Source organism: Orcinus orca, chromosome 6, assembly GCF_937001465.1.
Source record: "Orcinus orca chromosome 6, mOrcOrc1.1, whole genome shotgun sequence".
Classification (NCBI taxonomy): Eukaryota; Metazoa; Chordata; class Mammalia; order Artiodactyla; family Delphinidae; genus Orcinus; species Orcinus orca.
Window position 1 is genome coordinate 31,867,350 of NC_064564.1, and position 12,961 is coordinate 31,880,310.

At 43.7% G+C, this 12,961-nt stretch overlaps 1 protein-coding gene across 3 annotated transcripts in view; it reads left to right on the forward strand.

Moving 5' to 3' along the window:
• The window catches only part of FAM120A (family with sequence similarity 120A), a 104,276-nt gene that overhangs the window by 49,192 nt on the left and 42,123 nt on the right, over positions 1 to 12,961 (forward strand). For all 3 annotated transcript variants that reach the window (XM_004284106.3, XM_033413651.2, XM_049711481.1), the window contains exons 6-7: positions 2,213 to 2,310; positions 2,555 to 2,832. In XM_004284106.3, the coding sequence (XP_004284154.1) occupies positions 2,213 to 2,310; positions 2,555 to 2,832 (376 nt within the window). The remainder of the gene's footprint in view (positions 1 to 2,212; positions 2,311 to 2,554; positions 2,833 to 12,961) is intronic.

A 12,961-nucleotide genomic window follows, 5' to 3' on the forward strand; every position in this document is an offset into this window, starting at 1 on the left:
TTTTTGTTTTGGGAGGTTTCTTTCTTTTTGTTTTTTCTTGTTTTTTTTTTAAGGAAAGTTTGTGCTTTCAGGAATTTTGTAGCATATAATGGCCAAAAATAGAGTGAAACATAAATGTTCATCTTCACTTGAATGCTGCTGCATAATTGAAGAGTCCAGTCTCTCATTCTTATTACTCTGAAGTTAAGTATGGCAGGTCAGCTACAAGGAATTGTATACTAGACTTTTTACAGTGATTTAAGTTACAGCATTAGAGCTTAAGTGGATTTCATAATACTCTTTCACCCAAAATCTGGCTAAAATTCAGAATCACCTGAGAAGGGACTTTCAGTTACGGCATCCCGTATCTCACACTCAGAGGTTCATAACTCATGGACTTACTGTTTGATCAGGAATGTCTCCTTGTGTGTGTGAGTGCAGGCAAATGTGCACATGTGTCTGTGTGGTGAACATTTGTGTGTATGTGAGCGTGTGGACAAGTATGTAGATGGGACACCAGCCCCACATGCACATGTGCCAGCATCACCATTCCCAGCTGTTTGTCCCACAGCCATCTCTGTTCAGTGGAAAGTGGAAGCTGGGCCAAGCTTCCTGTTCGTGCGAGCTATGGCATTTCCAACTTGAGCACCAGGCGCTTGAGATGGGATCTTCCAACAGATCATGGCTTCTGAGGCTCATGAGTCTTGTGGGGTAGTAAGAAGTGAGCAACGGCCCAAGCCTCAATGCTCCCTCCCAGTGTCCTTGCGGCCCAGGACTGGATTGGCTCAGGGAGCCTCAGGTTAGGAATCAGTGGGAGTTTCCTTTCAAAGAATGAGAGGGAGGGTTTGGGGCACTTTATTATTTTTTTTAGTTAAATTAAATGTGTGTTTATTTTTCTTGACAAGTTGGTAGTGGTTTATGGGTTGTGTGTTTCTCACCTGATGTCCCTCAGGTTTTGAAGTTAGAAAAGCACTCTTCCTGATAAATGACGTTCGCGTTGAGGTAGCTCTAGGCTTGGTTTTGTTCTGTTTTTAAAAGAAACCTAAGGAAGAGACGGTGTGGCCGTGGGGGCACCAGTAGGGTCTGTTGTGTGTTCTCACTGGGTGTATTTTCTCTGTGTCTCCTGCAGTCTGAGTCCTGATGACACCCCCGGGTCTTGTAGTAGCCCTGGGCTGGCCCTCGCAGCCTGTCCTCTCAGGCATGCCACACCTAACTGTTCAGCAAGTGAACAAAGCCCTGAAGAGTCTCCTCATTTTTATCACATTAGTAAATCATGATATTTTGAAGTGTCTTTGACATGAAGGCTACACTCATCCCCCATCACCGCATGCTGGGGGCATTACCCTGCTGGCCTTGCTTGTGCTGACCCCCACCTGTCCTCAGACCCGCAAGGAGACTCAGTGTTGTGGATATGGAGGTTTCTGAACCTTGGGCTGAGTTGATTGCTTTATGTCATGTCTTTAAGCTGACATGGGACCCACTCCTGCCTGACGTTGTGTTTGGGGCCGCTTCTCTACGTGGCTTCCATTCTGTGCTTCACTGTTACAAGTTAGCACGAGGATAATGAAGGACAACTGCCAGCATACATCAGAACAGGTTTTATAAAGTCATTTTCTAAGGGAGCACAAAATCCCAAGTTTTACTGACCCCGCAGTGCATGTATAATGCATGTGTAACCTGGTCATGGTTTCCTTAACGATGAAAACAAACCAAAAGTATAGGCAGTGACTACCACACTTCACTTTTTGTATTTAAAAGTGTGCTAGTAGCTACGAACCTAATTTTAGTTTAAATAGAAAAATTCCATTGTTTCACGTATGGAAGGGGAAGTGCTGTGTCCTTCTTTTGTTCCTTTAGTGCTTAGAGTACTACAGTGCTTCCAGCTTTGTCAGCAGTGAGCAGAGAAAGAATAAGAACACCTGTTAAGTTAAAGACAGAGAAAAGCCAGGCATTCAAAGAAATGGACAAAAGCAAAAAGACCATCAGACATTAATTGAAAACTCTTGAAAGTTAGAATTCTAGCCCCAGTGTATAAAATTGGTCATCATAAGATTAAGTATTTTTGATGTTAAACATGAATTTCTGAAGGTTTCTGGGAAGTGGGGCCAGTGGTGTGCTGGCACCTGAGGAGGTGCAAGACAGATGGAGATGTGTGCTAGCCACCGCTGTGTCCTGGGGAATGTCCTTCTGCTCACAGTTGTTTTATTGTTTTCTTTCCGTATTGATGAAACAGCCAGACCAAATCCGTTTGGAATGCCTGGGATAGTGCCACCGTATGTCCCCCCCCAGATGCTCAACATTCCACAGACGTCTCTGCAAGCAAAGCCTGTGGTAAGGCCTTTCCTTTCCTTCCTCAGCTGGTCTGCCCAGCCTTGGTGTGGGACAGCTGCCTTGAAAGCTGCATATGCATCAGATCTTAATGAATGCTAAAATAATTTCTTAAACTCAGGATATGTGAAGCACCTGCTTCACAGTGTTTGTTGAATTAAAACTTAGCCAAGGCCGGATTATGCTTATGTGTTCCGGGCCATGCAGGCAGTGTGTATGCATGTGTGATCTATACCCTCTATTTCAGGCCCCCCAGGTGCCCAGCCCAGGTGCTCCGGGCCAGGGTCCACACCCATACAGCCTCGCTGAGCCGGCTCTCACCTTGGAAACCAGCGGAAAGAATCTGACTGAGCAGAACTACAGTAACATTCCTCATGAAGGAAAGCATACCCCACTGTATGAACGGTCCTCCCCGATCAACCCAGCTCCAAGCGGCAGTCCCAATCACGTGGACTCAGCGTACTTTCCTGGTTCTTCTACGTCATCATCTTCAGACAATGATGAAGGCAGTGGAGGAGCTGCAAAGTGAGTGGTGTATGGAGTAGTTGGTGCTTCCCAGAAGTGTAGCAGCTTCTTAAGTAGCTTGTAGTCCCCAGGGAAGCCACCTTCTGGCTGGCCAGCCCACGGCACCGATGGTTGTGCTCAAACATGCTGTTTGTTATAGGTAGGTGACAGTTACTCTGTGCTTGGACCAAGACTCCTCAGACCGAAAGAAAAGGTTGGATGTTTCCTCGAGGCTTCCAAGGTTGAAAATCTGTACTATGCCAGCCCAAAGCCTTGGTGTCCCCAACCCCCCCGCTCTTTTTGGGTGGAATTTTAGGAAAATTAGTTTGTGTGACCACCAAACATGGTTAAGTTATCTGGTCAAGTTCTGCCTGACCCTTACTCTCTTTTGGGCTGTGATTCCCCTAGTCCCACCCCCAGAAAGCATTTTAAGTTAGACTCCTGTGGCTTTCAGTCTCTTGGCTCCTGGATTGAGGGGGAATCAGAATTTCCTTTCCTCCTGAATTCAGCAACTTGAACCCCAACTCAGCAGCTCATAGGACTGTTCTTGAAATAACACTGTTCACCCAACCAAAACCATGGAAAGCTGCCAGACCCAGGTTGGAATTCTCCCTGTAGAAGGAGTATTTTAAACAATGTGTGTCCCTGAATAAATGCATTTTCAAATACTTAAATTTGTTAGAATATGATCGAGAAGGTCTTAAAATTCACAGTCCTCCTCCTCCCCTTACATAATCTTATGTTTCTAAGAAACCTGATTTCAAAAAAAGAAAGAAGAAAGGAAAGGAAGAGTCTTTCTTTTCTTTACATCTGCATCTCTTTTTCCTCGGTTTGAACTCTGATTCTCAGTAAATGCCCATGGCCAGTTATTGCTCTGTCAGTTTCTGCTGTATGAAAATCTGAGACACAGTTTCCAGTCTTCCTGCAAATTCTATGGGTGTGTCACCTGAAGCCAGAGATTCTTCCTCTTTTGTCCTCTTTTTCTCCATCTGTAAAATGGGCATTAAGTCTGCTGACCTTGGGCGGCAGTTACTGAGGAGTTTGCTGCCAGCCAGGGATGTGTGCTATTGTGAAACAGAAGCATAAAATGCATAAATATTTACTTGTTGTATGTGCAATCCTAAAATTCTAAAATGAAGGGAAAAGTTGTAATTTAACATTCAGACTTTTAAATTAACCTTCTAGAAAGATAATATATTTAAGACCTACTGAATGAGAATTGCTTTGTTGGGGCTTAGAAATCTGCAGGTGTAAATGAGACCATGTGACTCTTCAGCACAGAGAAGTTTGGGAACAGCTGATAGATGTCTCAGGAGCCCTTTCACTCACTAAGGAACTATGAGTTTTCTTTTAATAATTGACTCATGTCAGCAAGACCAAGATATCTGTAGGCAGGTTCATTTTAGTCAGAAACATTCTTTCTAGACTCTGAAACACAGGTAGAAATAAGACACAGAGCCACTGTGTGTGGCTTGGAGTCCTGTGCAGGTGATGAGCGTTGTGAGCCAGGAGAGGCCCTGGTCTGGGGAGGTCCAGTGGTGATCCTGTTCCTTCGGGTAGGGATGCGGAGATAATGTAAGTTGCCTGCTTAATTTGGCAAGCTGCCCTGTTAGGATATGAGTTGAACTTGAGTGGATAAGATTGCATGAGAGCCCCTCCCTTTTCTTGTGCGTACTCAACTCTGCCCTGTTCGCAAAGGTTCTGATCAGTGTTGCCTTCCCTGGAGCTTTTCCTCAATTTTAATCATTCCTCCTACCTCTGAGCTCTGTAGCACTTAACTGTCTGTACCCCCAACTCAGGGCATTTTTACTATGTTTTTCTGGAGGAGCCTCTGGAAGGGGAACTCCATATGTGGGGATGGCATGGGCCTCTCACCCGCTTGTGGTGTGAAATGTGGTCAGAAAGGCAGAGCACATCCACAATCTGGAATTGAAAGATTGCTAAGCCTGGATCAAGTTATGTGGCTTAGCAATGTTTTTATTTCCTTAAATCTGTTTTTCCATTTATTGTAACAAATAAGAGATAGGTGTGTTAAAATTGAGAGGGAGGAGGGAAGGAAAAGGGGATAGGGCGCTTGTACCAGAGGCTTCAGGATCATAAGCCAGGCAGAGTAGGATCTGATTATGGGCATCCCTTACTTGTGGCGGGATGCTAAGAAGGGTAGTGTTCATGATTTCAGGGTGAGGATTCTGTTTGAATAAGTTATGTGTGTACACTTTGGAGGCCGCTCATAGGACAGAGAACTGCCCTCCTAGTTCAGAAACTAAGTAGGGGCAGTAAGTCAGGATTTGGTTTACCTTTGGTTTGGACTGAAATTGGGACTCCTGGATCTGCACTGTGCTCTCAGGATGGTCTTAAGGGAAAGAAATCATCCATTCATTTAGCCAAGCAACACCTGAGCACTTGCCGTCTACCGTTGAGCATAGTGGCAGGCAGCGCAGACGTGGCGTGCTGATGGAGGCCTGCAAAGAAGTGAGTAGACAAATGAACAGATAACCCAAGTGGTGAGTATGCGAGGCAGACACCAGACAAGTTGGTCTGGAGGAGGGATTGCTTCCTGAGAGGCAGGATTCAAGCCGTGACGGAGCGGGGAGAGAGCTGGACGAGTGCGGGGTGGAGGAAGGGGAAGCCAGTGCGGCTGCGGTGTCGAGTGAGGTGGAGGCTGGGTGGCGTACACTCTGAATTCTGTTCTAAGAGTGATGGGAAACATCCACAGTATTTGCTTGGAATGGCCCTGGGGCTAGAAAGATCCCAGTGTTTCTTTGGAAATGAATTTGCTCCAATCTGGGTGCTCTTTGTCCTAGGGATGGACAGGTGTCTGGGTGGCCAGGCCATTTGGCTAGGGAAATTACTGCACAGTTGAACTGAAGTGCCTCTGGTCGTACCACCTTCTGCAGATTGACTGTAGAAACATTTTTAATTGCCCCACCCTAAGACACCGACTTGTACAATAGAGAGGAGGGAGGCCTGCACCGGACCTGACTGGGTGTGCCCTTTCCTGTTCAGTTCCCTCAGGCATTTGCACTCCTTCCACCATATTCCCCGCAGTACTGGGAAATAATCCCGAATATGGGAGATCACAAAATAAATGGCCTCATTTCCCCAGTGGAAAAGCAGTAGCATTTTTTTTTTAAAGGATGGTGCTGATGGGTAATGGGGCCTGTTACAGAATAACCCTCCCCAAAATACCCCCCCAAATAAGCCCCTCCCCCCAAAAAACCACCCAGCTTCCTACAAATTAAAAAGATAACTGCTTTATATGGCAAAGAATATAAACTTGCAGTTCACAGAGGAAACACAGATGGTCAATAACACGAAAGAATGTTGTTCACTCTCACTAAAAAAAAAATCAAAGGCATGCAACTTAAAACATAGCAAGGTCTTTCTTTAACCTATAAAATTGGCAAACATTGGTTTTTAAAGATAAATTTCAGTGGGGGACATCAGTGGAGTTGGTGGGACACAAGGTTTAGGCCCTCCTGGCAGGTCCTCGGTCTCTGTGGTCACCATGACCCACAGGTGTCTGAGGGCTGTGGATCTTCCTCCTGGTAGGGTTTGCACCGTCTGTGTGCAAAGGTGGATGTGGGGGAGCATTTAAGAGCAAAAGATCTGTGTCTGCCCCAAATGCAGACAATAGAGACATTCCTTATAGGGAATACTATGGAGCCACTCCAAAGAATGTTCCGATGTGAAAGGAAGAACATGCTAAGGTGTCCTATGGAGGAGTTGCCAGGTGTGAAAGTGCCTCTTGGCTGGTCTTCAGGTTCAGATGGTGGCACCTTTGCTGTATGTGTGTCTGTATGCACTCGGCAGGCCCTGTCCTTTATCTCCCTCCCTTTTTTTAATACCTTACCTGGCATTTTAGTCTCTTCAGCTGGGAGTGTTCAGGTGTCTTTCCCATCGCACTGCTGGAATGGACTTCCTGGGCTGTTGTTCTCTTGAAGTCAGCACATGTCCCTGCAGGGTTTGCAGGTCTGTGTCAGACAAGGAGTCTCAGGCTACGAGAGGCCCCCTGCACACAGCTATGGTGAGTCGGGTGTCCTGGCCAGGGCTGAAGCTGTCCCGAGTCTCCTTGGTGGCTTCGCTTCTGTAGAAACGCAGCCTGCTGCTCATGCTGTGGTTCTTTGCGTGTCAAAGGGCATAGGCCGGTGCCTGGGCAGCTAGTCCAGACCAATTATTTTGAAGTAAAATAAGGAAGGAATGTGTTGCCTAACTAAATAACTTGTTTTTCCTATTCCTTTTCTTAGAGTATCATCAGCATGTACTTCTTTCTCTATTATTGGTTTAAATGTAAAAAACAAAACCAAACCTCAGGCTATATTCTTGTTTTTCTTTTCTTCTTTCCTGGTCTTTGTCAAATCTTTGTAATTCTGTTTTGGTTGAATTAAGAATTACAGTTGAATTCTTGTGGAGGTGTTTATATTATTTTCATAGATTTATTGGCTTTTAGAATTTGAGTCTGATCTGAGGTTGCTAATTTGCAGTTTTCAGTTACTTTGTATCTTCTTTCTAATTACCATTTCAATACACAGTTATAGAATTCAAACATTAGAAAATACAATATAGGAAATCCCCCATGATCCCACCTCTAGAGAGACAACTGTTTTCAAAAGATTGGTGAATATTCAAACACCTTATTTTTTACTGCATATACTAACATAGGGTTTTTACAGTAATGAGATCTTAGGGACAGCAACTTGCCTTTTTTCCTTTTTCCTTTTTATACTGACTACACTTATGTGAGTATGTATTTTTTTTGTATGTATAAATGTAAATATGTATATGTACACTGAATATTGCTTCAGTGTTTTGCATGTCATTACTGACAATTTTTAAATGGATATTTAAAAGTCCTATTAGGAGAGAAGACTAACTTGATTTTTCCCCACTTTGTGACTTCATTTGTATAGATTTGTTCTCTTTCCCTGTACATTTACGTACACATCGATTTTGAGGAATCGTGTCATGGCGGCATGTGTTGTATAAGCTTTGCATGCCCCCATGTGGTCCCTGTGGGACCAGATCTGGGCTATAGAAGGTCGCTGTCAGTGCCTGAGAGACTGTTAACCAGTGCAGAGACCCAATGCTGTCAGGACCCGGTACCCCAACCTCCCATAGCTTGTCTTGCTAGATACCACTTGGGGTTATGTGACCTAGAGCTCCCTGGGCCCAATGTGCCCAATGTGAATGGGAGGGCTCTGGGTTGTTTGTGATTTAAATCAGTTGATGAGTAACCACAGTAAGTGACAGCTATCATTATTCTTTAAAAACTAACTATGGGCCCAATAAAATACCAAAACATATGACTTCATTCTTAACGTAAAACACCTAAAGAATTTCATTTAGCGCCCTTGATCTGGTGTCCTAGGAAACATGCTTCTTCTAATGCATCTTTTTTCCTTTAAGTGGTATTGGTGTTCTACTCTGAGTCCTGTCAGGCTTCCTCTCCAAAGAAACTGTGGTTTGCAAAGACAATTACACGTTACCCTGCCCTAGGGTACCCAGTCCCAGACAGGCTAAATGCAGCTGCAGATTTTTCCTTTCAGACTGTTACGCTGTTGTGCCAGACAAATGGCTACTTTACATTTATATATTGATTTTTTAACATAAGCTAACATTTCTAGTATCTTCTCAGAAAAACTATTCTGAATTTTTATATTTGGTAAAAATTAATAATTATCTATGCCATCATAGGGAGAAGGTCTGTATTTGTTCTAGCCACCTACTGACCCATGTAGGCATTTTATGTCGAGCTCATCTGACTCAGGTGTCTCTGAACCTTCACTTGGGTGGGAAAAGCGTGAGAAGTCCTGACAAACATGAAAGAGTAGCATTCGGGACACGAGGCCCATCTGACTGCTACACAGGAACAAGACCAGTACTTCTCTGTTACCAGCTTTTTATGAAAGAATCTGAATGTGTGACGCTAGCTTAATTTGGGGCATAGGGAGACTGTACCTAGGGTGTTTATATGTGATAATCTTGTGGCTTCCCTTATCAGGGATCTCAAATCTTCACCCTCTGTAGTAGAAGCACCTGACTGCCAGGTCCCTTCCTCAGAATTCTTGGGGGTCTGTCGAATGAGAACAGGCTGTGGATCAAGTCTCCCTTCCATTCCCGAGTTGGGGAGCATATGGAAATGAAAATGTATGCACGCTTGTTGAAGCTTTACATGGTTTAGCCGTATCTGTGACCTTACACACATACACTAGATAGTGCTACTGACGTTTTGATCTTTCATGTTTCGCTTCTTCCCTTTAGTTTTATTTGAGTTTTCTTTCTTTCCTGTTGACAAGTAAGTCAGCTTGTGGTCAATGCTGTCTTCCTTTTCTGTTCCATAAAAACAAACCACACCCATGGCAGGGGGGCATGTGACCGGTCAGACACTTTTACACTTGGTGTAAATGGACACCAGTCTATTTCCATCCTAGCATCACCAACCTGCTGACTACAAAAATGTGTAGGAGAGATTTCAGTGGTTAGGACAATTGGCTACTTTCAACCAGCTTTAGTGCAGAAAAAGCCCCAGGTGTCCTGGAATGCAGTGAGACCTTGCATCGCCTCCTGAGAGTCCACAGAACCTAGTGGTGTGATGCTGGCCTTTCTCCTTGCCACCAATCTGCTATGAGGGTATCTGGTATCTGGTATGAGGGTAGTTCTTTTCTGTTGATTACCTACTGCGTCATAAGTGCATCTTAATGGCTTTTTGGTAATAGCATGTGGTAATGTCTGGAATGGTGGGTCTGGGTTTGAATCCAGTCACTTTTGCTGTGGCTGTGAGTGGATTCCTTCTCTCTCAACCTGAATTTTACCAGCAGAGAGTTTTGCCTTGGGGTGAGCAGGAAAATTCAACTTGAGAACACATGCAGAATTCCCTGTGGTCTGCATGGGTCTCAGCAGGTCTCCCCAGGGCACAGCTGATGAAACTTCACATCGACGTTAGCAGTTCTAAATGTGATTATGAGGTGGGAGCAGTTGTATAGAATGGAACCTAACTGAATATACAAATAATTCTGAAATCTCTAATCTATCTTGTTCTTCAAAACAAGGCATTTGTTATATTCAAATATTTTGTTTTCTTAAGTTGTAAAGTAATATAGTTATCCTATTGAAATATTCTGGACTTTAAAAAAATTGGCCATTGTCAAGATTATTTTCAGGCAGAATTTTAGATTTTATAGTATAGTATTAAAAGGTCTTATGAAGGACTTCCCTGGTGGTGCAGTGATTAAGAATCCACCTGCCAATGCAGGGGATACGGGTTCGAGCCCTGGTCCAGGAAGATCCCACATGCCGCGGAGCAGCTAAGCCCGTGCACCACAACTACTGACCTGCGCTCAAGAGCCAGAGAGCCACAGCTACTGAAGTCTGCACGCCCTAGAGCCCGCGCACCACAGCTACTGAGCCTGCATGCTGCAACTACTAAAGCCCGCGTGCCTAGAGCCTGTGCTCCACAACAAGAGAGGCCTGCGCACCGCAACGAAGAGTAACCCCCACTCGCCACAACGAAAGACCTCGCGCAGCAGTGAAGACCCAACACAGCCAAAAAAAAAAAAAATTAAAATAAATAAATAAAAATAAAAGGTCTTATGAGCATTTAGATTATGACATTATTTTTAGTTTGATAATCTATATAAAACAAAACTAAGATTTATAAATAAAAATTCTATGTCATCTTAAGTGGGACAAGCTTTCCACTTGAGTAGTAGTGTTGGTATGGTCTCCCCCCATCACACTCTACCCATATAAAACCCAGGTTTTATACCTTCTTTGCCATATACCTTTAGGCTACAGTTATGTGATTTACTCATTCAACTGTTGGACACCTGTTCAGTAGTGACTCTAAGGTCTTATTATCTTCATGGAGTTTATAATTGAATGATGAAAACAGACAGTAATTAGAATTAGTGCTGAATATGATGCATGCCATGAAGGAAACACAGAAATGAGAATAGCAAGGATGGGGTGGTCAGGGAAGGCTGCACCCAGTTGCAGCCAAGTCGTACAAGATGAGGCATCACATGTATACAAAAACGTCAATCTGTTGTAAAGTGGGAGGGGTGGCAGTCCAGCAGGGCATGGAAGATAATTGCAGTCCATACACCTGACCAAGAACTTGTATCCAGAACATATAATTTCTTCCTATAAGTCCATAAGAACATTCTATACATTCTCCACCTATTGTAGAATGTTTGAATAGGCACAACACAAAAGAAGATGTCACACATGGAGAGATGCTTATCTTCATCATTATCAGAGAAGTGCAGATTAGACTATGCTGAGATTCACCGCATTCCTTCCCAAAAGGCTAACACAAGAACAACAAAATACTAAGTGCATCAAGGGCAGGGATCTCCTGCAGGGCTGGATTACAGATCCAACTGTGGCATGCCCCCACAATGGGATGCATGCAGCACTGAGACCAAACCAGCACTGTGTACAATAGTATTGTTGAACCAAAACTGGACACAAAAAGTGTACAATCGCATGACTCTCTTTATATCGCGTTCAAAACCAGATAGAAGAAGTCTTTGCTGTTAGAAGTCAGAATAACCGTTGCCCTTGAGGAAGTGTCTGGAGCAGGTCAAGAAGGGGATCCTGGGATATCAACCCTGAGTCGATTTGGTTGCTTACATGGTGTGTTCAGTTTGTGGACATTCATTAAGCTGTTCACGTGTGCATTTTATTGATGTGTTATACATAAATGTTTAAAATTGTAGGTAACAAATGTTATGTTTCTTTATAAAACATGTAAGTATCCAAATAATTTGTTCTAAAATTTCACAGAATAAAAGTCACCAACCTTTTAAGCAGCTCTGTACCACATTCTAATGGAATACTCACTTTGGATGTATGTATGACAAGATTGTCCACTGTCTGTTTCCCTATTTCACAGGTCCTGGCACAGTTATCACATAACATGTCCTGACCAGTAGACACTCAACAAATAATTGATTCGCTAATCAATTTGTCCAGCTTCTTATCTACTCACTCATGTAGTAGCTGCTTTTCTCTCGGATTTTAAACAGGATGGATCACTGTGCTCTTGGAATACTTACATTTATTTTTATGCCTTCTCATCACTTGGGTTTCCTCTAGTTTTGCAAAGTTGTAGCCTGAAATTGCACACATGAGTAGCAAACTTGGACAGAACAGTGGTTTCTCTGAGTCCTCACTGAAGATAGGGAGCCTGGATGCTGCATAACTGGGCATCTGGGTGACCTTGTTTCATGCGGAGGTATTGGGGTATCCCATCCCGTGACTGGGATCAAGGAGCTAGAATTAGACTCCAAAATATCACAACATGGGACACGATTCTTGGTTTAAGATGGGACAGGCTTCTCATCTCTCCTCTTTTTTGCAACTGCTTTTTTTTTTTTTTTTTAAATAGAACTAAAATGAAGTCGCTTGGAAGATAGAATTACCAAGTCTTAAAATCTGTCATGTGAGTCAGAAAGGCAAACCAAGTAAAACCTTTCTACGTTGGCTTGGCTTGCCTTGTGGCCGGCACTGGTTTTAGAAGATAATTTTGGCGTGGAGCCCTGCAGGGGAAGGGACAGGCGAAAGGTGTATGCCTGTAGTGGCCCAGGCCATCCCTATAGCTCGCCAGCATTGCATCCCTGCTCAATCCCCTCTAGATTCCCTCCTTCTCCAGGATAGTGCTTTTCACAAAATTTGCCCAGGTACCGAAGTAAATTTTCTTTGACATTGTGGCCCATAATACACGAATGCACAAAGAATTTTTGAAATAATAACATTCATACCACATTCACTGCATCTGGTCTATTCCGTTTCTTTTTTTTTTTTTTTTTTTTTGGCTGCACTGCGCAGCATGTGGGACCTTAGTTCCCTGACCAGGGATCGAACCTGTGCCCCCTGCAGTGGAAGCGTGGAGTCTTAACCACTGGACCGCCAGGGGAGTCCCCATGTCATTTTTTTTAAATCCACTACATTGTTTTCTCAGGCTACTAATAGGTCACAACCCACAGTTTTTTAAGAACACTGATTGAAATACGTCATTCTGGCGTTTAAGATACTCTGTAATCTTCCCCATCTCTTTTTCCCACTTTTACTTTGCCAAATAAAGTTATTCCCCAAATAAGATTCAGTTCACTCCCTGTTCTCTGAGCTCACCAAATCCATTCCCTCT